General features: G+C 44.1%; 1 protein-coding gene across 1 annotated transcript in view; it reads right to left on the bottom strand.

Moving 5' to 3' along the window:
• Window positions 1–671: 671 nt before the first annotated feature.
• TERB1 (telomere repeat binding bouquet formation protein 1) overlaps window positions 672–25,668 on the bottom strand; it is a 50,283-nt gene continuing 25,286 nt past the window's right edge. The window contains exons 14-20 of the mRNA XM_066583129.1: window positions 25,481–25,527; window positions 22,508–22,588; window positions 19,153–19,320; window positions 12,669–12,743; window positions 9,246–9,320; window positions 6,672–6,754; window positions 672–984 (exon numbers count right to left, since the gene is read on the bottom strand). Coding sequence (XP_066439226.1) covers window positions 784–984; window positions 6,672–6,754; window positions 9,246–9,320; window positions 12,669–12,743; window positions 19,153–19,320; window positions 22,508–22,588; window positions 25,481–25,527 — 730 coding nt within the window. The 3' untranslated portion in view covers window positions 672–783. The remainder of the gene's footprint in view (window positions 985–6,671; window positions 6,755–9,245; window positions 9,321–12,668; window positions 12,744–19,152; window positions 19,321–22,507; window positions 22,589–25,480; window positions 25,528–25,668) is intronic.

The raw sequence follows: 25,668 nt of genomic DNA, 5'->3' as shown, positions 1-25,668 counted from the left end.
GCAGTGCATATAGGCAATAAAAATTGATAATAGGTCATTTCTGCATTATCAGAGGTATTGTTCCATCGTCCTTATTTGCATATTACCCAGAGAAGCATGGGTGGCCTTATAAGTCTCCTCACTCACCTTCTTGGTGCTCTCCCTAAGGAGAGATGACACCCTTCCCATCCCCAAAAGGTAATGAAACTCGGTGGGACACATTTTTCATCATAGCCTAATTCCATGGTCAGTCTGACTCAGGGAATGTCAAATTCCAAGAGCCCTGCAGGTTTCTGCTTCGACCTTCTCCTGCTTATAAAGATGACTATAACGAATCTCGACCTCTCTTCCAAGACATCCGCCGCGCTGGTGCCTGCAGCAGATCGGAGATGGTCTTTCCGCCTGCAATGTTGGCTCTTCTTGCTACGAACATGAGAGATCAGCACCAGACCTTCCAACACTTTCTTCTGCGCAGTCATTGCTTTTTACAGTAAGTGACTTCAGAGATAAAATATAGGTGGCGACTGCCCTCTAACCTGCGAGTAATGATTTATATGAAAACCGGTAATGGTCTATTACTCAGTGCACTCTGCAGCATACCGTCTAGACAAAAACCGCTGCTGCGATATAAATTATTTTACGAAAATCTAGAGAAATGAAAGGTCACGTAAAAGAAGTACATCTCAGCCATCTTTTATGTAACAGGAAAACAAATAATTGCGCCATTCTGTGCATCCAGACTGGCTGCTATATCTAATCTCGTGTCATATATGAACTACGTAAGGATGCCCCATCTAGTAGGAGTCAGTGCTGCCCCTTTAACCGTTTGTATTTTTTCGCCAAGTCAACGTTTCTTCGGTTTTTCTGAAAAGGATATGACCACAGAATAGCATTCCAGTTGTGGCCAAACTTTTCCACCCCGTCCAGCAGATTTGTGATTTCTTCCTGGGTGAAGTCTTTGCGTGTTCTCCTCTGAAGATGGTTTGGGTCCGAATGTCTGGAAGGCTGCATGTTCAAAAAACAAAAGATGCAATTTAGTAGTGATGGTCTGCAGTCCTCCAGCTGTTGAGAAACTACAAATCCCAGTAGAACCTGACAGCTGGAAAAGCATAGGTTGCAGACCGCTGAGCTATAAGGGGAAAGGCAGAAGAGACTGATAATAACCAGAAGGAAACCTTATGAGTCACATCTGAGGTCTGGAGCCGGGCTAGTGTTAGCTTCATCGGCTGAGTACATTGAATTTGTCTGTATATACTGTATATTGTAGCAGTCGGAGTGCACAAATATTTAGTTTTCATCAAGTGTAAACCACAGTGAAACCGGGATAAACTATGTAAATCATGTCTAGCTTCTGCAATTTACATCATGTGGTGATATCATAGCAACAAAGGAGTCAGTTTGGGTCAATGTGTGGAGACAATACAGGGGGCATACAGTTGTAAATAACATTATTTAACCCTTCCAGCTGTATCTTTTTAGTCTTTTTTCCTTTTTTTGTGAAAGGCTATGATCTCTTCTCTTTTTGGACCACTCTCTTAGCTTAGCCATAGTTCTAAAACGCAATCAAACATCATATTTAAAGCCCTGCCTAGCCTGTCCAGGTATTTATTGTACTTTATCCTAAGGACACCTGATGCCAATAATGAAGCCCTTGATTAGTTACATCAGGTGTGTTTAAGACAACAGCTGATTTGTAAATGAGTGCTCTTATGAGAGATTCTATTCAGGGGGTTGAATAATTATGCAGTAGATATTAAAATGGCATTTTGCGTTGAATTTGTAAAAACCACTTCTCATATTAGTAGTTGTTGTTTGATGTATTTTATTTTTTATTTTTTGCAAACAGCTGAAAGTTTGCAAATTTTGCAAATTAACCTAATTTGCAATGGGGGTTGAATAATTTTGATTGCAATTGTACAACATTAACCATTGCTGGTACCACACCCATCCCTACATCCAGTTAATTTCAGCATTTTAGAGCAGAGTGTACCAAGGGGTAGTTTCTCAACATCTGGAGAACTACAACTCTCAGTATGCCCTAAACACATGCTGGGACTTCTACATTCCCTAAAGTTGGAGAGCCATAGCTTGGAGACCATTGTTCTGGATGTTAAGACCCATTTACACTGAACGAATTTTGAGCGATAATCGTGCAGTATAAATCATTTTCTGACGAACAAGGATTTTCATGTGACCATGAAATTCATCGCTTGTAATAGAAGGGCTGAGTTTCTCCACAGGAGTGCTGATAACATTGTATTCAGCTGTTGTCCCGCGGCAGAACAAAGGAGCTTTATACAGAGAACAGACCACCTGCTGTTATCTGCATACAGCTCAGGGAGGTGAATTACATGCAAATGAAGGTAATAAGCTAGTAATAGGCATTAATGTCCATTAGTAGCTTATGCAAAATGATCGTGTAAACTGTCAATCAAACTATCTTTTGAACGAATTTTGAGCGATCATCTTTGCGTGTAAATGGGGCTGAACTGTTGCACAAGATAGGATATTCACCATGGTAAGAAACCCCCCAATTACACATTAGGTAAGTGTCATCCAAACTTGATGTAGGAGTGGCTATTTTATGTGTATGGCGGCCTGCCAACTCTCCTCCAACAGATGATGTCAGAGGAAGGAAGGACTGGAGCCTAATCCTTTAGTTCTCCATAGAGATAAGTTGTCGCCAGAGGAGTCTGACAGCAGCTTACTCCACTTTGCCCATGTAAAACACATGAATGCTCAGCCGAACAGAGTGTTCATGCGTATGGAGAAGTTAGGAGAAATAGTTGTTGGTCAAACGCTCATTTCCTATTGAAGGTGTATGGGCAACTTAAAGGGGTGTTCCAATTTTGGCTAAACATGGCTAAAATGGGGACACTGCTGATTACAATGTGGCCAGGAGGACGAAAACAGCTGAATGCAACTGGACTATAGCGTTTCAGTAAGTCCCGTAGAAGTCATTGGTTTCTGCAGCTCCTGACTTATGGTAATAGTTTGTTGTGCTACACTGTTTGTGTAATGCCCATTGACCTCTATGGGAGTTACAGAAACAGTGTAGCGCAGCTGTTTCCGTCCTCACAAACACCAACGGCCACCTTGTACAACTGGGCCAAGAGTAGTGGGAACAACAACATACATACGTATATAACATACAGTATATGGAGCATAGGCCGAAGGGTTTATGAACCTTACATACTAGTGTACACAAGTAAGGCTAAATTCACATGTGTTTGCTACTTTGCCTATGCTATTCTGTCCAGCAAAAATGCCAGAAGGAAATGGAAATCAAGTCAAACGGGGACTAAAGTGGTCTCTGTCTCTTATAAAGGTCTAGGGTCCCATCCTGGGTGCCATCTGGATGCAAAATCTGGGTGTAGCAAAAACAGTATGTGAACCCGGCCTGAGCCGCAAACTCTGCAGTTTATATGTCATTAATATTACTGCAGATGCATTGGCAATCCAGCGGTGTAGCTACAGCGGCAGCAGAAGGAGCTTTCTAGGCCCCTATTTTTGGAAGAATTACAGGCCCCCTAGGCCTCCAGCACACGGGCGGCTTAGAATTGCGAAATCCGGAGTGGGATTCCGCCTCCGGATTCTGCAGCAAATCCAGCCCATAGCATGCTATAAGAAAACGCGATTTCCTGGGGTCACCGTCCGGGAACTGGGTTGATCTCTGCTGCAGGAATCCCGCATGTGGGGTCCAACCCGCCCGTGGGCAGACGGCCCTATAATACAACCACAGGGCTACTGTATAATACGGTATAGCACAATCACTGAGGTAGAGAGCAGACAAAGACTGATGACATTACATTGATCAGACCCCATTCACACACGTCTTAGAAGAGCAGCATCAGCAGAAGCCAAAGGATTGCTTATTAGTCTCCAGAAACTGCGCCACTCTTGTCTGTAGTAGTTAGTATTGCAGTTCAGCACTATTAGAATGAATGGGCCTGAGCTGCAATACCAGGCATAGCCTATGTGCAAAGTAAAGATAGATTATATATATAGGGATTCTAAAAAAATAGTGCAAAAGTGAAGGTGATTTCTTTCTACATGAAGTGATGTACAACAGCGAGAAGGACATGAAAGTACAGAGCAGAAAAAAAAGAAAGAGCATATATATATATATCTCCCACCGCTCAAAGGTGTAAGAGAAATAAATAAACATGAACCTGAAGTGAATGAGATGATTAACCTCTTAATGATGCGCCCCCCCACCACCATTTTCAGGATTTTCCTCTCCACTTTAAAAAAAATTCCTAAACTTATTTTTCCATCAACATAGCGATCTGAGGGCTTATTTAGACGACCGTATATCGACTCGGTTTTCACGCCGAGCCGATATACGGTGTCCTTGTCTGCATGGGGGGGGCGGAAGATCCAGGAGCAGGAACTGAGCTCCCGCCCCTTCCCTGCCCCTTGACACTATTTGCAATGGGAGGAGCAGGATGGGGGTGGAGCTTAGTTCCTGCTCCTGGCTCTTCCATCCTCTCCCCCCTGCTGCAGACAAGCACACCGTATATTGGCTCGGCATGAAAACTGAGCCGATATACGGTCGTCTGAATAAGCCCTAAGGGTGGAGTGAAATGAAGGACAAAACCCTGCAATTCCAAAATCTTTGTGGGGTCTTGTTTTTATGGCGTACACACTACAGAGGAATAACACGATAACTTTATTCTAGGAGTCAGTAAGATTACTACAATTTTATATAGTTTTTCTTTGCTGTACTACCTATAAAAAATAAAATATTTTGGAAAAAAACAACATTTTCTGCCGCCATAACTTTTTAAAATTTTTTCCATCAACAGTCATGCGAGGGCTCATTTTTTGCAGGATGGTCTGTAGTTTCTATTAGTATCATTTTGAAATACATATGACTTTTTAAATCGCTTTTTATTACATTTTTTCTTGAAGACAGGGTGACCAAATAAGTACAATTCTGATATTGTGTATTTGTTTCTAACTACGTTCGCACTGTTGGATAAATAATACATTACTCTGATAGATCAGACTTTTACGGATGCAGCGATACAACACATGTGCTTGGGATTTTTTTTGTTTTGATTTTTTAATTATAAATATGGGTAAAGGTTTTTTTTAAACTTTTAATACCTTTTATTTTTTCCAATAATTAATACAACTTTCTCAAAACTCATTTTTACTTTTTTTTTTTTTTTAGGGGACTTGAATTTGCAATCGTTTGATCACTTATAGAGTATAATGCAATACCATAGTATTGCATTATACTACGTATTTCAATACCATAGTATTGGATTATACCACGTTCTGACAGGCAGTCTATCAAGCCACGCCACATGCATGGCTTGGTAGGCAATCAGCCATGGCATCCTGGGGCCATGGCAACCGAACAGCAGCTAACGATCTCATCATAGGGGGTCATTCGAGACCCTGCAATACCGATCTGGGCATTTAAATGTTGCTGTCAGAACTGACAGTGGCATTTAAAGAGTCAACAGTCGCGATCAGCATTCACAATGATTGCGGCTGTTGCAGGCAGGTTTCAGCTGTATGAGACCAGAGCCCCAGCCGATCCAGTCCCATACAAACCCTGAACTCCCATGATGTAATTGTATATCCTGGGGCGTTAAGGCATTAAAATCCAAACTTACTTCACAGCATGGAGGTGAAACTCACTCAACCCTCCTCCCTATATCCATCCATTTTGTGTTTCTTTACACCTTGGAGAGCTTGGATATATACGCCATTTCTTTTTTCTCCGCACTACTAATATAACCAAGGCCAATTAGGATCTTCGTGGAGTACATCGAGCGCTCTCCCATTGTGGATGTCCATCAGCTGAACAAGGTGTCCAATCTGGATCCTGATTGTTAATTCTCGACTATCCAGAACCTTACGTATGACACGTGAGACACCACTTTTTTTGTCTGCCATCTCTTGTCAAAGTGCTGTTCTGCTTTTAACTCTTGATGAAAACATAGAAGAACTCTATTAGTTTTAATTGCACCTTTCAGATATACAATGTGAGCACCATTGGTGACACTAGACGACTAAAAGCAATACATCTCCACTGCAGTGGAATCGATGACAAAGGACATGCCGGACATTTCTGCGAAGAAATGGACTACCAACTTGTCATCTGCTGTGGCGCCAACATGGTACATCTGTAAGGTGCAATAAAAACTTGAAGAGTTCTATCTTTTCAGGAAATTCTGGATGTTGTATGTCAATTCATGTATGACGAAATCAGCTTCACTTTTTCCCCATTCTTTAAGAATTGTCCTGAATACTCACTAATATCAGGGCTGTATTGCACTAACTTGTGAAGGGGTTCCTTTGGAGGGCAAATGTGACATGGGGTGAGAAATATTGGGGCTATATGCCTTTTATGCAGCAATGCAATATCACCCTTTAACATAGTAACATAGTTCGTAAGGCCGAATGAAGACCATGTCCATCTAGTCCAGCCTGTCTATCCTCCTGTGTTGTTGATCCAGAAGAAGGCAAAAAACCCCAAGAGCAGAAGCCAATTAGCCCTTTTGCTGAAAAAATTCCTTCCTGACTCCCTAAAGGCAATCAGACTGTTCACTGGATCAACCCCTAATAGTTCCTACCTGCCTGTATACCCGGATTAACAATTAGCTACCCATGTCTGGGCTCAATAGTCAAAGGCTGACGAACCCTGCTCGATATAAGCGCAAGACGTATTGTACCTGAACTTCCAATGTATGAGGCTGCTTGTGAATTAGCTCTTGTCTTTCGGGAGGATCGTTTCTATCGCATTTTGATTTTAAACCTGATTATTGAAAGAAGAAATCCAATTAAAACAACTCTGGTTCTTGGTGCTTATCCAGTGGATATTGATTGAAGAGAGTCAAGTGCTGGCAGCCTTGCAGCAAACTGCTAAATTATTTGTACTGCTTATCTAAAAAGTTGCAATGATATGAGCAAAAGTAACTTTAGCAATTTACACACAGAGGAGTGTAGGGTGTTAGCCAATATGCAGCCGCTGCGGTTATTTCTCCGTATAGATCTGCTCCGTGCCTCATCTGTGAATGCCCGCTGTGTTAGTCACTATGCCAGAGAGCGCGTGACTCGTCAGCTTTACATTTTGTGCAGAAAATATCAATTACTGTTTCCTGTAAGGTCCGAGCTAGCAAACTAATGAAGGCATTCCAGCTGCCGTTATGGGGTGTAGTCCGTTTTCAAGGGAGGGGATTAAGCGTAACAAATTGATTGGTGATTGGTTTGTGCATTTACACTGGGCACGTTGGAAATGCTTTCAATCACAGCTATGCTTGCCGTATGTAAATTGACTTTATTTGGAACTATATGGGCAATTTCTGTGAGCTGCAAGTATCAAGGCTGCTGTTTGGATGCCAAGAGCTCCATGCAATACCTACGCTTGCTGTAACGAATTTCTTGTCATGGAATAACACGGATTTAGCCCTGAAGATGGGAAAAATCCTCACGTGGAGTTTGATTTCCGTGTGTATAAGTGAGAGGTTTGTAATTGACTGCCTGCAGGTTACTGCATATCACACAGGCATACAGAGCCTGCGTAATACACAGTGATCATACGCCCATGTGAGCCCAGCGTTATGCTCACATAGACAAGCAGATCAGCCGACAAATGAGTTTGTGCGTTGGCTAATCTTCTGCTCAATTACACCAACCGATTATCAGGGAAACAAGCATTAGAGCAAATGTTCCTTCTCGATAATCCACAACCCATATAAATGCACTTATAGGCTGGGTTCACACGGGGCGTAATTGCTGCGGAATTTCCGTGCAGACTTCCTGCACGGTAATTCCGCCCGTGGCTTTCTATCCCGGGATAAAGCAGCAAAGTGGACGAGATTTGCTAAAATCTCATCCACACGCTGCGGCCGATCCGTTGAGGCCAAGCCATGCTGAAATTGACATGCTGCACGGAATTCAAAGACGTGGCATGTCAATTCTTTCCCCGGTGGCCTCTCTCCTCACTATGGGGAGAGATGGCCACAGCGGAATGCAGGCGGCGAAGCCCCACCAAGAAGGACACGGGTTTTGAAGCTGCATTTCTCCCGTGGATATCTTGCAGTATTTCTGTGAGGTCATTTCGCGAGATTTCGGTCCCGTGTGACCCCAGCCTAAAAGAGGTTATCCTAAAATTGACTTCTATTGATCAACTATTCATAGGATAAGTGATAAAAGTCTGATCAGTGGGGTATCACTACTGAGACCCCACGATCCTAAGAACAAAGGTCCCATGTCTGCCTCACTAGACCCCACGATCCTAAGAACAAAGGTCCCCCTCACTAAGACCCCCGCACTGAGGAGATTGAATGGAGCGGAAATCACACAGACATAGCTCTGCTCCATTCATCTTCAATGGGACTGCCAAATGCTGGTACTCATCTGTTTCCATCAGGGTCAGGAATGGAGTGGCGCTGTGCATGTACGACCGCAGCCACATTTAGTCTCCATGTCATTGGGGGCGGATGCAGCAAACTTTAAATGCGTATGAGAGGGGGTCATGAGACACCCATTCTCAGGATCAATGGGGGTCTCAGTGGTGAAACGAGCACCGATCAGACTTTTATCACTAATCCTATCAAGAGGTGATAAAAGTCCATTTTTGTACACTCCCTTTAAGACAGTTTAGGGATGAGTTATGCAGTGGCCATAGTCTACTCTTGTGTTTTGTCTGCATCGTACTGGTCCCAAACAACTGCCCATATAGCCCCACTGTATAGGGAATTGTGGAAGCTTACCTATGGAAGCTCAGCCCTGGCTTTTTTAATAGCAAGATCTGTATATGTATTTCTATGTTTTAACCTAGTCATGCCATTATGGGATTTTAACCCTTTCCAATCCAATTTTGGATTCAGGGTTTCCTAAAAGGCTTTCTCTTTTTGCTGTTATACAACGGTGCCATCTGCTGGTTAAAGCCATTGTGTCTGCGCCAGCGGAGTGGCTGGCAATAGACGGTAAGAATACCCTGCTGGACGTCTTCCGACATTGGAGTTGTACAAGCTTCAATCAGAATGTAGGAAAACGTCAGACAGTGGATTGGATAGGGTTAAAGTATCAATAGTCCTCAGACTACTGATATAGGCCCTATGTCGATGAATCTGTTGGCTTTGGCCACTGAGATGGTGGGACCGTATTTGTAACAGTTTCCAGGTATAATCCAAGTTGTTTCAGAATTGTTCAAGTGGTTTTCTCAGAATATCTATACTGAAAGAGAAAATCACATCCTTCCATTAGACTTCATGCTGTTAAGCGTTCTGCACTGAACTCACCTTGCAGGGAACAAGCTGTTTTTGCACTCTGGCTGCTTTTTTGATTTGCCTTCTTTATGGGGGTCAGCAGGACACCTGTAATACATGATTCACCTTATATCAGCTCTAGAAGCAGCAGATTATGCTAGGTAAAGGGGTGGCTGCGTATAGAAAACACGTTTTCGAATATGCTATTATTCTTCTGCATTAATAGATAGGCGTTTAGTTCAGGACCCTCATTAATAAAGAATCATTAATAAATAATAAAATGCGAATTGTGTAATGCTTCATTTCCCCTGTGGCGGCGCTGCAGGGAAATGGAACACTTGCTGACAGGTTCTCATGCAGATTACAGCTGATTTCTTTAGGGCCCAGTAGGGGCAAGAATATGGTTACAGCGACCCTTGGGCCTGGAGAAACAAAGATGGCCACACCAGCTTCTCTGACTACCTTATGGAAACTGTGCACTAGTCGCTTTAATCTAAAGTGTACAAAAATCTTTAAAGCTGTCGTAGTTAAAGGGGCTATCCAGCCCCCAATTTTTTATAAACTTGCACACAGTGGTGGAAAACTAAAAAAAAGTCATACTCCCCTTACCCAATCCCCCACATTGCTCCCATTCCACTAGTGTCCATTCCCTCACAGCTCTCTGCTTTCAACCGCAGGGATGATGTCAGAGGCATGTGGTCGCTGCAGCAAATCATCGGCTCACTTTGCCCAGTGATTAGGTCACATGTTCTGTTGTCAGGATGCCACTGGAAGTGGAGAGCAGCCAGAGACCGCAGCGGTGGGTCCACGGAGTGAGGGAATATAATATTTTAGATGGTTTTCCACCATCCTGAGCAGGTTTCACAAATGTGGGGGGCTGACTCGCCCTCTTAAAGGCATTGTACCAAGAAAGACTTACCAACTATCTATAGGGTAGGTAGTAAAAGTTGGATCGTTGGAAATCTCAGCGCTATAACCCCCACTGATCTTGAAAACAGGAGTCCCATTTCCCACTGTCTCCCTCCTCACGATGGGTGGGCGCGCTGCACTCACGCAGTGAGGAGGAGATTTAATAGAGTGATGACTGCATATAGTGCTGCTCCATTCATTTTAATGGGACTGCCAGAGATAGCCAAGTACAAGTGTTCAGCTATCTCTATCAGCCCCATAAATAGAATGGTGGCCACCATCACTGTATTCACTTTGACGTCACTGAGGGTGGAAGAAGCATCTCCGCAGTGACAGAAGAGGAAGGTACGGGACCACCATTGTCAGGATTGGTGGGATCTCAGGCATGAGATAGCCTTTTATTACCTATCTTGTTACAACCCTTTAGAGATGTAGTGCAGCCTGCATCCCAACAACAGCATGAATGAGATTAAGAACGGTTCTCTGGCCAAATATTACACCCCTTCCCAGTTAACGTGTAGGGGTCCTTTTATACAGGACCGATCATCGCTCAGAATGAATGGAGTCGGAGCGGACCGTATATCTAATGGCCTGCCCACCTCCAGTCACAGTGAACAGGCAGTCATTGATAGATTAAAGACTGCCTGTTCATCGTTTAGTTTTTAGGCATGTGTAAACTGAACAACAAAGGAATGATCATTTGTCATTCAGTTTGCACATGCATTTACACTTTTTTCTTGCCTTTTCAATAGCTTTTGTTTTGTTCAGATAATAGTTGCTACAAGTTATCTTATCAGCATTGGGGGACATTTTTCTACATCTGTCTTTAAATAGCACCAAATGCTTTTACTTCTCTGTGAATTTTACTTTGGGACCATTTTATTCTAAGACCTGATGCTAAGCTGTTATTTGCGTCCCCGGGAAGTTTTTCTTATTGTTCTACTGTCCTTTGGGAAAGTTAAGCTCTGCATACAAAGTCCACAGAAGACAGGAGTCGACTTCCTCTGAGATAAATAAATACACAGAAGTTGAAGGCTGGCGGTGATGCGGTATTAGAATGATACTTTAGTCAAATACTGCCACCTACTGGTGTTGGATGAGTAATTTGAATCTGTCTTTATTATCACTTTGAATTACATTTTAGCAACAAAAATATCTTATTTTAAATAGCGATCACAAGCAATGCCATCTTATTAGGACACTTGCATGTATTATTACCAGCACCTCCATTGCTCTTCCACTTTGTACCCACACATTGTTATCTCTGGCATTGTCCTATACACTATTCTATCAAAAGTAATCGGACACATGAACAAGGATCAGAAGAAGTATTTACTTCCTCAGTTAGTACTCAGTGGGGCTCCTTTGGCCTGAATTACAAGGGATACTCTCCGTGGCATACTTTTTACTAATGCCTGATACACTTCAGCTGGTATTTCCCTCCATTCATCCTGCAAATGATTGGTGAGTGCTCTCAAAGAAGATGCATCGGGCCATCTGCTATGGTGCAAGCAGTGTCGTCACTGGATAGTTGAGTAATGGAAAAACATTCTATGGAGTGATGAATCACGTTACTCCATCTTCAAATCAGATGCAGGTACCTGGGTGTGGAGGATCCTGGGGAGCACCTTTTGCCTGAGTGGGTTGTACCAACAGTTTAGTATGGCGGAGGCTCCAAAAGGCTAGCTCACAATTGCGACCCCTAGCGGTACACCGGTGCACCAGTGTCCAGTACAAGGCATAAAGGGGAAATGGCCTTTTACACAGGTAGATGATCAGAAACAAACATTCATTCACCCAAAAATCTGTAAAGGCCACTGACCAGCTGACAAAAGACCAAAAGTTTATTTGTTGTATATACATCTGTATATAGCAATTTGGACTATGCTGGCATAATGAACACTGTATGTTCACACGCAGTGTATATGCTGCATAGTTTCTGCGCTTAAAATCTGCAGTTTAACAGCAACTTTGGCCGCGACGGGGGCTGCACAACCAAAGATCACTGTGTAGCACTGCAACTTCGCACTACCATTTAAATCAATGGGGTCACAGTGCAAGTTGCAGGCTACCATGACCATGACTTGCAGGCGCCAAAAAATCCATCGAAGTTGGATTTTTTGCAACCTACAAGTCACAGTCATGGCAACCTGCAACTCACGTGGCAATCCTATTGACTTCAATGGCAGTGCCAAACAGTGATCTTCAGTCAAGCAGCCAAGGTTGCCGTGTAGCCCTCGCCTTACAGTATGTAAGCCGCATTTGAACAAATCTCATCCACAGGGTGCAGAAAAAAAAACCTCTACATGGAATCAGCAGAGGAATTTACATAAACTGTAGATTTTGAATCCAAAGCATCTCAATTGCTTGCTGGAGATGTCACAGAACTTCTCCCTTTGCAATACAAGAAGTGAAATCCACGACAAATCCACACCATGTGCAGAATAACCAATTTACGTAAAAATGCCCTAATGCTGGTAATAAATTGGACGTTGAGCATATATTATACGATTCCTGTACATGTAATAACCCAGAACCAAGTTGTACCTGTAAATGGCTCACAGTTGGATCTTGTTGTATTCTGAAAGTTTCCTCCTCTTCTAAGTGGCTTCAGTTGTACATCTGCCAATATATAATTTACATTTATTACCCTCCAGAATGCTTTTTGTCCATTTATACAATTTCTTCCACCATCTGAATGATCCATCAAGCAGGATGAGTCTGGAGACGACTATTTCTATGCAATGTAATAAGTGATAACTACACTTTAGCATTCTTGTTTACTCCTCCTGTTATAGGGCACCTAGAAGGACATTACAGAATTGGGTTCCCATAGGCTGTTAGGGGGTTGTAGATATATGTATACACGTTTTCTGCTTTTAGGTGAGAACCCGCACATTGTGCACATGTGCAACATAAAAAAAAAATGTAGAAAGTTGGCCCGGTGCCAGAAGAGAAATTAATAATTCTGCCTTCCAGTGTAGCGTTTAACAGTTTCTAGTATGACAAGGTGATGGATGGATTGTAAAAACACTCCTGACAAATGCTGTACACAGTACTTTTTGAGTGTATAAGCGTTGGCTTTCAAACGTCATTCATCACTATATGTCAGCGCCGAAGAGATTAAATACGATGTTTGAGATGTAGGAGTATTAATCGCTTCTGTGCCACCAGATCTACTTCTCGCTGGAACACTTGGGTCGTCCTGTCCCCTTCTCTTGTCACACCTGTACGGATCGCACATAAAGTAAGGCAGACATGTTCCATTAATGTCAGACAAAGCTGCTGACCGTGTCCCGCACCGACATCTGAAGGATCGCGCTGTTGGATTTCCACATGCCCCATCCTTTTGATTCAGGGTAATAAGAGGCATCTGGCAGCGACTTATCCTCCTCGGCTTATTGAGAACGCCTGCATGCTCGATCAAACAGAACGTGTATGTGGGGTCGGGAGGAATAGCTGACAGCTTGTGGCCAACTTCATACAATGACCTTCCCATGTCAGGATAAGAATACTTTAGCTTCAGCTAAATGTGTGGTCTAGAAGTTACCTGCTTCGGGGGGATTTCTGTCTGGTGGGGTCCCCCAGGAATAGCGCTTTGTAGGATTTACCCGTAATGTCTTTTTAAGTTTGGTGAGCTCTTATTGTTTGAAATCATGCAAGTACACTATCCGAGCAAAAGTAATTGGACCCTCGAGCAAGTATTAATAGTAATATTTGTTTATTTCCATATGTTAATACATAGTGGGGCTCCTTTGGTCCTAATGTCATTGAGTATTTTCTACTAACGTCTGGTGCATTTCAGCTGGTACTTCCCACCATTCATTCTGCAAATGTTTGACGAGTTCTCTCAAAGAAGAAGGATGTTCCAGTTCATCCTAAGGATGCTCAGTAGGATTCAAGTCGGGACTCTGTGCAGCCAGTCCAATCATGGAGCATCCATACCCTCAAACCAATGCCAAACAGCTTTGGATTTGGGATGAGGTAAGTTGTGTGGTTGGAAGTATTGCTGATTGTTCCCATGAGTATTACCACATTGTCGGTAGCACATTGTGTAGATTAGAATGTCAGGGTACATCTCCATGTTCATGGTTCTTGTCACTACAACCAACAGACTGAGACAATGCCACATAAAACATCCCTAGACCATAACAGAACCTCCATCGCACTTAACTGTTGGTACAACACACTTGGGCAAAAGACGTTCCCCAGGCCTCCTCCACACCAGGTACATCCATCTGATGTGAAGATGGAGTAGTGCGTTTTGTCATTCCATAGAACGTTCTTTCATTGCTCAACTGTCCAGTGACGACGCACCTTGCGCCATTGTAAACGGCCGGCGCATCTTCTTTTAGAGAACTCACCAGCTATTTTCAGGATGAATGAGGGGTAAATAACAGCTGAAGTATATCAGATGTTAGTAGAAAGTATGCCATGGAGAGTATCCAATATCATTAGGGCCAAAAGGAGCCCCACTAAGTGTTACCATATGGAAATAAATACTACATTTGATTCTTGCTGAGCTGTCCAATTTCCTTTAGTAGGATAGTGTATATTTGTGGGCCCTACAAGATGTCAGACACTTAGGCTGGGTTTACACAGGGCGGATTTGCCGCGGAAATTCCATGCGGAATTTCACTGCGGCAAATCCGCCCGCGACCGCTAATCTCGGGATTAGCCAGCCATGTGGACGAGATTTCTCAGAAATCTCGTCCACACGGGACGGCCAATCCGCTGCGGTAAGTCAGGCTGGAACCGCGGCCGCAGCCATGGTTTCAGAATATGCAGCATGTTTATTTAGCTTTTCTTTCCGCCGCGGCCGCGCTCTCCTGTATGGGAGCACCGGCCGCAGCAGAAAAGCGAGAGGCCGGGCCGCTTCAAAGCCGCCGCGGGTTCTTCCGCGGCGGTTCTCCCGGCGGCAATCTCGCCGTTTTTGCTGTGGCCAAACCGCGGGATTTCCGCCGGGAATACACCCAGTGTGAACCCAGCCTAACAGTGGCAGGAGACTATAAATGGTTTCCCCCGCCTTCTCTAGAAAGCGGATGGCCCAGTCATAGACTTGAATGGGGCGTTAATGCATTGTGGTATTTGGTGGGTGTCTCAAGACTTAGTGGGAGGTTCACTCTAATGGTCCTTTTACATGGACCGCATTCTTGGCCCAACGTAACAAGGGCCAATCAACAAGCATATCAATTGGTGCGCATTTACTTTTCATTTACACGGTCTGAGAATTGGGTCACTATGATTCGTCCCTATAGGCCAGTTGTACGGTTCTTTGTTCACAAAGGAAGATGTACAGCCAATCAGGGAGCGTTTTTCTCCTCGCTGAAAATCAATGACTAGCCGCGAACGAGTTCACTTGTTCGTACTCTGATCATTGCCATTTTTACACAACATGAAGATTGGGGTGACAAACGTTCTTACCCAAAGATGGAGCCATGGTTCTGTGGTTGTATTTATGTTATGAGCTTGGTTCTATAGGATAGGTGATAAACGTCTCATCGGAGGAGTGTCACTGCTGAGACCCTCACCGTTCCCAAGAACGGGGGTCAGTGACCACCTCTTCCTGAACCTGGCTCGCTGAACCCACCCACAGTGGCATCAAACTGAATGGAGTGGCAATTGGCATGGCGCCACTCCATTCATTTCAACAGAGCTGATGGAAATAGCTGAGGGTAAGAGCAGTGAGCCCACATGGAGGAGAAGGGGGGACACGGGACCCCTGTTCTCAGGATCAGTGGGGGTCTCAGCAGGGAGACCCCCTCGGACCATACTTTTATCACCTAAAGGGGGTTGTACCAAAATTCACATTTATAGGTGATTAAACTGAATGTTGGTACAACACCTTTAAGGTTGGCCGTACACATTAGATAGCCGTCTGCCAACTGCTCAGCCAGCCAAAGCTATTCTGCCCGCTGCTCCCATACAAATTCATGCTCTGCCCGACCGCTACTTTTTACATTATGGGGGACGTGATAAGTAAGATGCACTAGTTATGCTGCTTTAGTGGAAGAGAAGAAGTCATAGACTCCTTGCATATTCATAGCATAGCTGTCATTCGGCATTTGCAATCGTTGCGCTGCGGAGTCCGGTGACATCAGCGAGGCCACGATGGGATGAAACCCAAAGCGACTCGCAGCAAAGATCAGAGAGCGGGGGTCCTTTACCGAACGTGGCCGGCCGCACGCAACACGTTCCGGCGCTGGTCTGTCTGGACAGGATGCATTTAGGCAAAGGTGCCCCTGCTGGGGTGTCTAGACATATTGCTTCCAGCATAGAGAAGTAACCATGGAAACTGACGGCGATGACAAGCAGGTGGATATTTACATAGTACTGTACGCTTGACCATTCATTGCCGGGCTAGGAAATAATTCCTGGGACTCGCCTGCATTTATCTGCGGATATATTAAAAGCATCTGCTCAAACGGAACTTATTACCTTTTATCAAAATTAGATTTTTATCCTCAGAGATCTACGAGCGACGCGGAGCTGCAAAGTATACATACTCATATTAATGAGCCCATCCGATTCCCTGAAGCCCAGAACACACTTAGCTAAAAACTGCCTAAAAAGCAGCAAAGACTTGGAATGGATGAAAAAAAAAAAAAAGAAAGGAAATATAAAAGCTGTTGATTATACGTCTAATTCTGTTTTTGGCTGTTAAAAAAAAATAGAAATAAATGAAAAATCTTGTAACAACTGAAAAAAAAAAAAATATAGACATCCCCGATCCACCTTCTACTCATATTGTACCGACAGGCAGTCTGCGTGTATTGTGTAGAAGGCATCAAGATAGCAACATGCCCACACAGAACAGCTCAGTGAATAAATACTGTACCAGAACCAAGCCCCTAAAATTAATATCGCATCAAAGCAAAGCTCAGTACATAGATGCAATACCAGAAGCAAGCTGATAACGTATAACCGAGCTTATATCATAAATACAGCACCAGAACCAAGATCAGTACATAACTACAACCCCAGAACTAAGCTCATAATGTAAATACAGTCCTTGAGCTGACCCTATAACAAAAATACAGCAGCAGAACCAAGTTCAATACATAAATACAGCAACAGAACTAACCTCAGTACATAGATACAATACCAGAACAAGGTTCATAATGTAAATACAGTAGCACACCTAAGTAATTGTCTTGCAGGGGCTTTGATGAGATGACAGTGGCTCCTCAGAACATCCGAGGGGAGGGGACAGAGCCAAGAGGAGGAGGATTCATGTAGACCCACAAGATACAACTGCATAGGGGAAGTAGATCATCTGGCCAGGCAGACCCAAGGAGAACAATCGTGCCCAGCCTACATCTGCCTGGTGCCCCCCTCACCAAGCTTGTGGTTGGCACAGGTCACACGTGGTTAAGGCCGGCCATGCAAATTATAATAAGTGAATGATTCAACTGTATATTAATTAGAAGGATTATTAGAACACCCCATGCCTTCATACATGTACAACCTTATGTCCCAGACCTTCATAGGGCTTGAGGATGGGCCATTAATAGTTAAGAAGTGGCAACCCCTATAACGTAAAGCAACCAGGATCTTTCTTCACCTGTACAACAACTCATTAAAGAGGTTGTCCCATTAAAAGAAGTTAGCACCTATCCATAGCATTCAGTTGTTTGCCAATCTGTTTGGTGAGATCTGTTAGCCAAAAGATCACAGCTCCATACACTTGGCAGTGGTCTGGGTTGGTATTAAATTCAAATGGGAAAAGGGGCTGCAAAACCATCCTGGGCCGCCACAATATGTACAGAGCTATCAGCTACTAGCTCTCTACATACTGACAACAGCCTGACAAACAGCTGATCACCAGGGATCCCAAGCAGCAAAGCCCCTAGACAGCAGAGCTCCATAGACTTTTATGGGAGAGTGTGTGCATGGCAATCTGAGGAGAGTCATAGGGCAATCTTTGGCGTGTGACGGCGCAGGAACCAGGGAGCAGGTGAGTATTAAGGCCCATTTACACTGAGCAATGATCGCTCAAAAATCGTTAAAAAGCGATCTCTTGAGCGATAATCGTTGCGTTTAACGCGGGGCCATCGTGCACTTTTCGTGCACTGCTGGCTGATCGTTAAATTCAGGCCAACCTAAAAATTGTTGTGTGGTCTTATCAGGAGTTCTCCACGGGGAGTGCTGCTAGCATAGTTTCCCTACGGAGAACAAAGGAATTGAAAGAAGACAAGAGCCCTCCAGCTATTAACTGTATTCAGCACTTCATTTGCACACTTAATTGCTCTTAAGTAGCTGAGTAGCTACTTAATAGTTTATGCGAAATAATCGCTCAAAGCTGGCACTCAAACTGTCGTTTGAACGATCATCGCTCCGTGTAAATGGGTCTTTAAAAATAGATCACCCGGCTCCCTGTCACCTCTCCTAACAGCACCATAACTTAGTTTATGGTGTTGTAGGGAGGTGTCAGGTTGCCTTTAAAAAGGATTGTCATAAGTTACCCCCTATCAACCAGATAAAGAATAACTATCTGATCTGTGGGGTCCAACGGCTGGGACCCCCAATAAATCTTGACAATAAGGTTTCTGAAATTCCTAGAATATACCGAGCAATGGTCATACATGTGCACCACTGCTCCATTCATTTCAATAGGACTGTCGAAGGAAGCCAAGCACTTGAACTTTGCTACCACTGACAATCCATTTAAATGAATGGAGCAGCTGTGCAACTGTGTGTCTATCCTCCATTCATTTTGGGACCTTCAAGATGACCGGTTTCAAGATAAGTAAGGGTCCCAGTGGTCGGACACCCAAAGATTGGATAGTTACTATCTGTGGAAAGGGAGATGGCTCCTTTAAAGGGTCCCATAAAAAGATGCTACCCCCTATCCACTAATGAAACTGAATGGTTATTTTCGGGGCTTTCATCTCAATACTGTTTTTTGTATTTCTGAAGGAACCCCGAGACAGACTCCCACAGTGTAGACCCCAGCATGAAAAGATCTCATGTCATCGTCACGTTTCATACTTCAACACCTTATTACAACTGTATTAAGCATTCTCTGTACTTTTCTGTGGCGTGGCGTCTCTGGTGCCATATAGTAATTTTCTGTATTCTTCTCTATAACGTTCTTCCGCCCGTAGAATAACTCTGTGGCGATCACATAAACTTGGGCATCCCAGCAAGATCTTGCTGCAGTTCCTGCTATTCATAACATGCCCTGTTACGAGACAGCCTGCAAAACAGATGGGAGACAAACAAGTAAATAATAGTCACCCAGGACATGATGTACTCTGCTGAGTGACGGAATCGCCTTCACACTGAGCTATACAAAGGAACCCGGGAGGATCAGATATTCTGTGATATACTCTGCGCTGTGCTCGTGCCAAGACTACCAAGAAATGTTCCTAGTATATTGTGGTCGCTGCTGTATTTTATTGTTACATTGCACTGATTTTGTAAACTTGATCATATGATACTTTATAGACCCCACAACTCCTAGGACATGCCAGGAAACTGTCAGTAAATCTTATTCTTACTGCAGCTTCTGTTCACATCTGCGTCAGAGACTCTGCAGCGTCCTAGCGGAGGCACGCCGATGTGGGGGAGATTACGGGTAAACAAGATGGATGTCACGGGTGGTTCTGCAATCTCTCTTTGCAATGGCGGCAGAGGGCCTGGCTCGGTAGTGCACAGTTGCAAAAAAGAGTTACTACAGTTAGCAAATATCAACGGTGGTTTGTCACGTGACGCCAGTACCTCTTCCTTAATAGACTCAAAGGGTTAATGAAGAAATAGTTGACACAAGTCCTGGTAGCTTTGATTTGCAAACTGGTGGTACTCAGTTTACTTCAGCTTTAGCTAATATTCAGAAACGAAAAGTACAGTTCATCAGAAATGGCAGAGGTATTGTTTTGCATAGACAATAACATTGCTCCAAATTTCAGTTTAGTACAATACAGTTTAAACTTCAAACGCCCTCTCTCTTTTTGCATTTAAAGGTTACTCAGTAAAAATTCCCACAGTCCTAGTTATCTGAGGGTTAATGAAGTTATTTTAGAGTTGGCCTCTTTCACTTTCCCTGGTTTTACTTTTAACAGGGGCTCATGCAACTCACTGCTGTATAGATGGATCCCAATCGTTCTCCACACTGCGCTTGATTTGGAAGCTTGTAAAGGCTTGCTTCCGACTCCGGGCAACGTTAAACCTCTCCACACTGTGCTGCACCTCCTCTCACAAGCTCCGATGACGACAACCTTCTCACCACTCCCTCTAACTCCTCTTTCACTTCCTGTCTTAACTCCCACACTTTCTCCAAACTCCTCCCAACATCCTGCCTCGCCCTGCTCACTTTCCCACTCTTGGCTCCGACCCTTCCTCCTCTACCAATCAGGGATAGAATGACACACAGCCAATCAGCAGCCAGCTGTTGCCAAGTAGTTAGCTTAAGCTCGTGAAAAAAAAGGGGAAAGACAGGGTCATTCAGACTTAAGGCACCTTCTATGTCTCAGTATGAGCACATAGTCACAAGTCCTGCAGCATCTGGCTATGTAGCTACCCTGGATGACCCCCCGGGCCACTACAACTCCATTCAAAACCACCGGCGCAGATCTGGAATAAACTCCTAGAAAAAAAATAGTACAGCATGCTGTGCTATTCCATCCGGGAAAATGCCAGAGAGCAAGATGGAAGCAGGATGGACTGCATTATAGTCAATAGGACCCATCCATCGCCATTTGTTTATAAGGGTATGGTCCCACCTTGCTGATTTTGTAGCAGATTTGGTGCAGTTCTGCAGAAGATTTCATCTTTCCAATTTGAATTTGATTGAAAGGGTGAAATCTGCTGCAGATCTGCACCAAAATCAGCGACGTGCTAACACACCCTAACACAGCATAGAGCCCCACAACTTCTAGGGCATGCTAGGAAATTGTCAATTTCAGTACAAAAAATGTACAGCATTTTTGCTGTATGTAAATTTGTGTATTTAAGGGTTTTTCTGCATGCGTATTCACAGCGGGTTTTTTTTCTTGGACGCAAAAAAAAAACTGCCAGAAGGCACAATTGATGTCTCTATTATTTTAAACCACTGTCTCCTGCCAATATGCATAAAAGTGCATTGCATATACATGCAATTGCGCATTTGCTATGTTTATACGCAATCCCATAGAGTTCAAATGGTGATTTCGGTCTGTGATTACGAACAAAAATAGGATGCTGCGATTTTTTTTTAATGTAACAAAGTTGCATGAAAAATATGCTCGTCTGAATACATCAATACAGATCAATGGGGTTGTTCTGTCTGTATTACATGTGTAAATAAATATATGCGTAATACGGAATGTAAACATGCCCATGTCATTCCTAAATTCTGTTAGCATAAAGTAATAAATGCTCTGTTAAAAACCACCCACGCAGATCTGGAATAAAATCCTAGAAAAAAAAAAATAGTGCAGCATGCTGGCGGGCATGATGGAAGCGAGACGGATCCCATTATAGTCAATGGGACCCATTTCCAGAGGTCTGTCCCCATTCATATCTGTCGTAATATGGATACAGAAATCTGTTTTCCAATGACAGAGCAGGAAAACACAGAGGCTGGCAGAAGTGTGAACAAAGCCTAATAATTGGGGCTGGCAGGAAGCAACCTATCTGAGCCTCAGTCTACGGCCATAGTTGCTGCCCAGCCATATCAATAGACTATCTACAGTATCACTCACCAGTATGAACTTAAAGGGGTTATGTCATAAAAAAAAAAATCTGTACTTACCTATTCCTCCCCCATTAGTCTACTTACCAGATTTTCACCTCACCTATCTTCTCCTATCTCCTGCAGTACAGGGGAAAAGGTCATCTCACCACCAGCTGGCTGATTCCTCTCCTTCCGATGAGGTTACGTACATTCACAGGAAGTCTTCTTCCTGCCAGCCAATGTACGTTATGCCAGTTCACAGTCCAGCAGGGGAAGTGCCGATCTACTGCAGAGACGGCTCATGCACGCTGTCTCTGCAATAGATCAGCATTCCTTCCTAGCCAGTGAACGCTACGTCACAGGGATCTGACCTTCACGGACCCGGCCGGAAGAGAATGCAAGGAATGCAGGCTTCATAACAAGCCGGCCGGTGTAAGGTGAGGTGACCCGGAGCACTGCAGAAGCTCAGCGATGAGAGGTTGTGCTAAGGAGACTGACGGGGAAGAAAAGGGTGAGTATAGAATGTTTTTTTTTATGACAAAACCCCTTTATGCCCACTGCTTTCTCTAGGCTGCCTCTATGACAATCAAGCACAGCCCTGATGATTAGTCGGCAGACTGGTTACCCAAAACTGCTCTACTAATACACTTATTGCTTGACTTTTGCTACCTCCACCTGACATCATCTCAAACATTGAGAAATAAAAATTCTTAAAATCATGTAAAATTACCTGAACATTGGAGCGAACGCTCAGTGACCGGGATACTGCTTATCTCCTTATCTATGATATCAGCGCAAATTATCATGGGATCTAGTAATAAGTAGAGAAGAGTCATGCATTAGTATTCATCTAACGATCAATTAACCCTCTAAAACATGTGGAAAAGAAAAGGAGGGATCAAGTGCTCCTAGTTGTTCACTGGAACTGAAAGGTTTTGCCCTGTTCGGTCTGTTGGGACTCTTGGCAAGATGGAAGACAACCTCAGCATTCCCAAAAACTAAGACAAAGTGCCAAATTTTTACCAACTAGTAATTATTAGGAAACTATAGTACCAGTGTTTCTGTGCTACATGTACGTCGCACACACAGCACTGCTACATACAGTGTTAATCCTATAAAACAGGGATAAAAAGCAGCACAGCCCTAGAGATTAAGGACCTGTGATTTCACCATCATGCTCCGCCCCTGATCACATGATGGCGGCGCTCATCCCGAGTGAAGGACTTGCTTGCTCCGCACCTGATTACGGGACAGTGACATTATCAAAGGTCCTGCATCCTTGTGCATATTATAGGTGGACTAAAAAACCCCTGCGGTCTCAGTTGCTATGGAATACTGACGGCCACCTAGCCGGACAGCAGCCGTGTGCGTACAGGACCTGTGATGAAGTCAATGGAAGCCGTCCGTCCCACGGCCATTCTGCAATGATGATTGCAGAATGGTCGCAGCAGCCACGTCATGGCCATTGTGACAGCGCGGTGTCATCTCTACTGCGCATGTGCATCGGCTGGCACATCAGCAGCAAAGGAGAAGACTGCAGAGAGGTATACTGGAGGTTAGCCGCCGGGCACCGGGTCGAACTCAGCAGCGGGAATCCCGCATGCGGGGTCTGTACGCCCATGTGTAGGCGGTCTTAATAGGACTTTCTAATATTAAAATCGCATCACACTAAAATTGCAAGTTTGTGTAATGCGATAAACAAGGAGGCTCCATAGGGAAACATGGGTTACAAAACATCGCAAATCGCGGCTGTATAAAGCATGCTGCAATTTTGTATTCTCGCAATGTAGCAGCCTATAAAACATCGCTATTGTGAAAGAACCCATTGGAAACCAATGGGCTTCACATACACGCGATTTGTAGCACTGTTGCATCGTCTGATTTTGTAGCCAGTGTGAAACCAGCTTGAAGAACATTGGCATATAATTGACAGAATGATGGACTGAGTAAATCTATCACTACATTATAGTGAAGAGAGCATCAACTATCTGACAGGCTCTATTTAAAATTACCCTTTAGCCCCAGACAAACCAAAATGACTATACCGCTTCTCTGACTACCTGACGCATACTTTACATTGGTCGTGCATCAGTAATCTAACCCACTAAATGCTACGCTGATTGGCCAGAGCTGCTCGCCTCCAACACTTCTCCAGAGCAGCACCAGTCCTCTGGAATGCGCTACCGAAAACTATCCGGGCAATCCCTCACACACTAAACTTTAGGCGTGCTCTAAAAACGCACCTCTTCAGGGAGGCATACCATATCCCCTAAACTAAACCCCTCTGTACTTTGCCTGATAACATGCTCCCTGTCCTACCGACTGCAATCCCTGCTAGCAGTAATCAACCACCCCCTGCAGTCATACCCATTCAGCCACTATACGGCTTAAAGGGGTTGTCCCGCGGCAGCAAGTGGGTCTATACACTTCTGTATGGCCATATTAATGCACTTTGTAATGTACATTGTGCATTAATTATGAGCCATACAGAAGTTATAAAAAGTTTTATACTTACCTGCTCCGTTGCTGGCGTCCTCGTCTCCATGGTTTTGGACTACTTTTCGGCCTCTGATGGCCAAATTAGCCGCGCTTGCGCAGTCCGGGTCTTCTGCTTTCTTCAATGGAGCCTCTCGTGCAGGATGCCGGCTCCGTGTAGCTCCGCCCCGTCACGTGCCGATTCCAGCCAATCAGGAGGCTGGAATCGGCAATGGACCGCACAGAAGAGCTGCAGTCCACGGAGGAAGAGGATCCCGGCGGCCATCTTCACCGGTAAGTATAGAAGTCACCGGAGCGCGGGGATTCAGGTAAGCGCTCCGGTAAGCTTTCTTTAGGTCCCTGCATCGGGGTTGTCTCGCGCCGAACGGGGGGGGGGGGGGGTTGAAAAAAAAAAAAACCCGTTTCGGCGCGGGACAACCCCTTTAAGTCTGACCATTGTCTATGTGTATAGCATCCCTCACTCTCCACCCCGCCATACCGTGCACACTGCCAGCCCCTTTACCTTCTGTATCACCCCATTATCTGTAGTATGTAAGCTCGTTGGAGCAGGACCCTCACCGCTACTGTTTCCATCAACTGATTACTTCATGCAACCATGGTTTATGTGTCTTATGTATTTGTTCTCCCCTGTTTTGTAAGCGCTATGGAATATGTTGGTGCTATATAAATAAAGATTATTATTATATGAGCAAAACTGGCTAATCAGAGCAGTGTGTAGTGTCTTACATTACAGATGTGTGCATCAGATATTCAGAGCAACAGTGCGGCCATCTTGGTTTGCCTGAGACTAGAGGGTTGTATAATGTACCAATACTGAAACTTCACTATGCTCAGCAAATACGCACCATCGCATTTATAACCTACTTCCACTCAAGACCTATTACAGGTGTGACTGCAATTAGCAGAAATAGCTCACTCCTGTGAGCGTCATACGGGGAAAGTGGGACATTAGGGGAATTTTCAGGTTTTAATATATAAACGTCAGTGCACTTTGCAGACTTATAAACCTTTTCTTTATTTCGCAATGGCAATGGACGGGTCATGGGGATCCCTGTTACGTCATTTGTAAGGAGCCTCAAGTTACACTACGAGGTGGGCTAGGAGACGACCTCCCCTTCTGACCTCCTTAGACCCAATACATGTGCAACCAATGCTTGCAAAGTACATTTAGCATGATGAAATAAACTTCTGGTATTTCTTACTTTACCTAGATCCGTTTGTCTAACTGAAGTGGGAAGTTTGGAGGAGTTTATCCTGTTAACAAAAAAAACATGAATATTAGCAAATAAATAGTTAAAGGTCACGGGTCCCTAAAATCTCCCCTCGGTATCATATTCAATTTACAGTACAACTTTGATATTTAAACTAGTTTGGAATTTACAGATTGCCGGATTA

Source organism: Eleutherodactylus coqui, chromosome 11 (genome assembly GCF_035609145.1).
Source record: "Eleutherodactylus coqui strain aEleCoq1 chromosome 11, aEleCoq1.hap1, whole genome shotgun sequence".
Lineage (NCBI taxonomy): Eukaryota > Metazoa > Chordata > Amphibia > Anura > Eleutherodactylidae > Eleutherodactylus > Eleutherodactylus coqui.
Note: the sequence above shows the minus strand (reverse complement) of the source record. Positions and strands in the feature narration are given on the sequence as shown.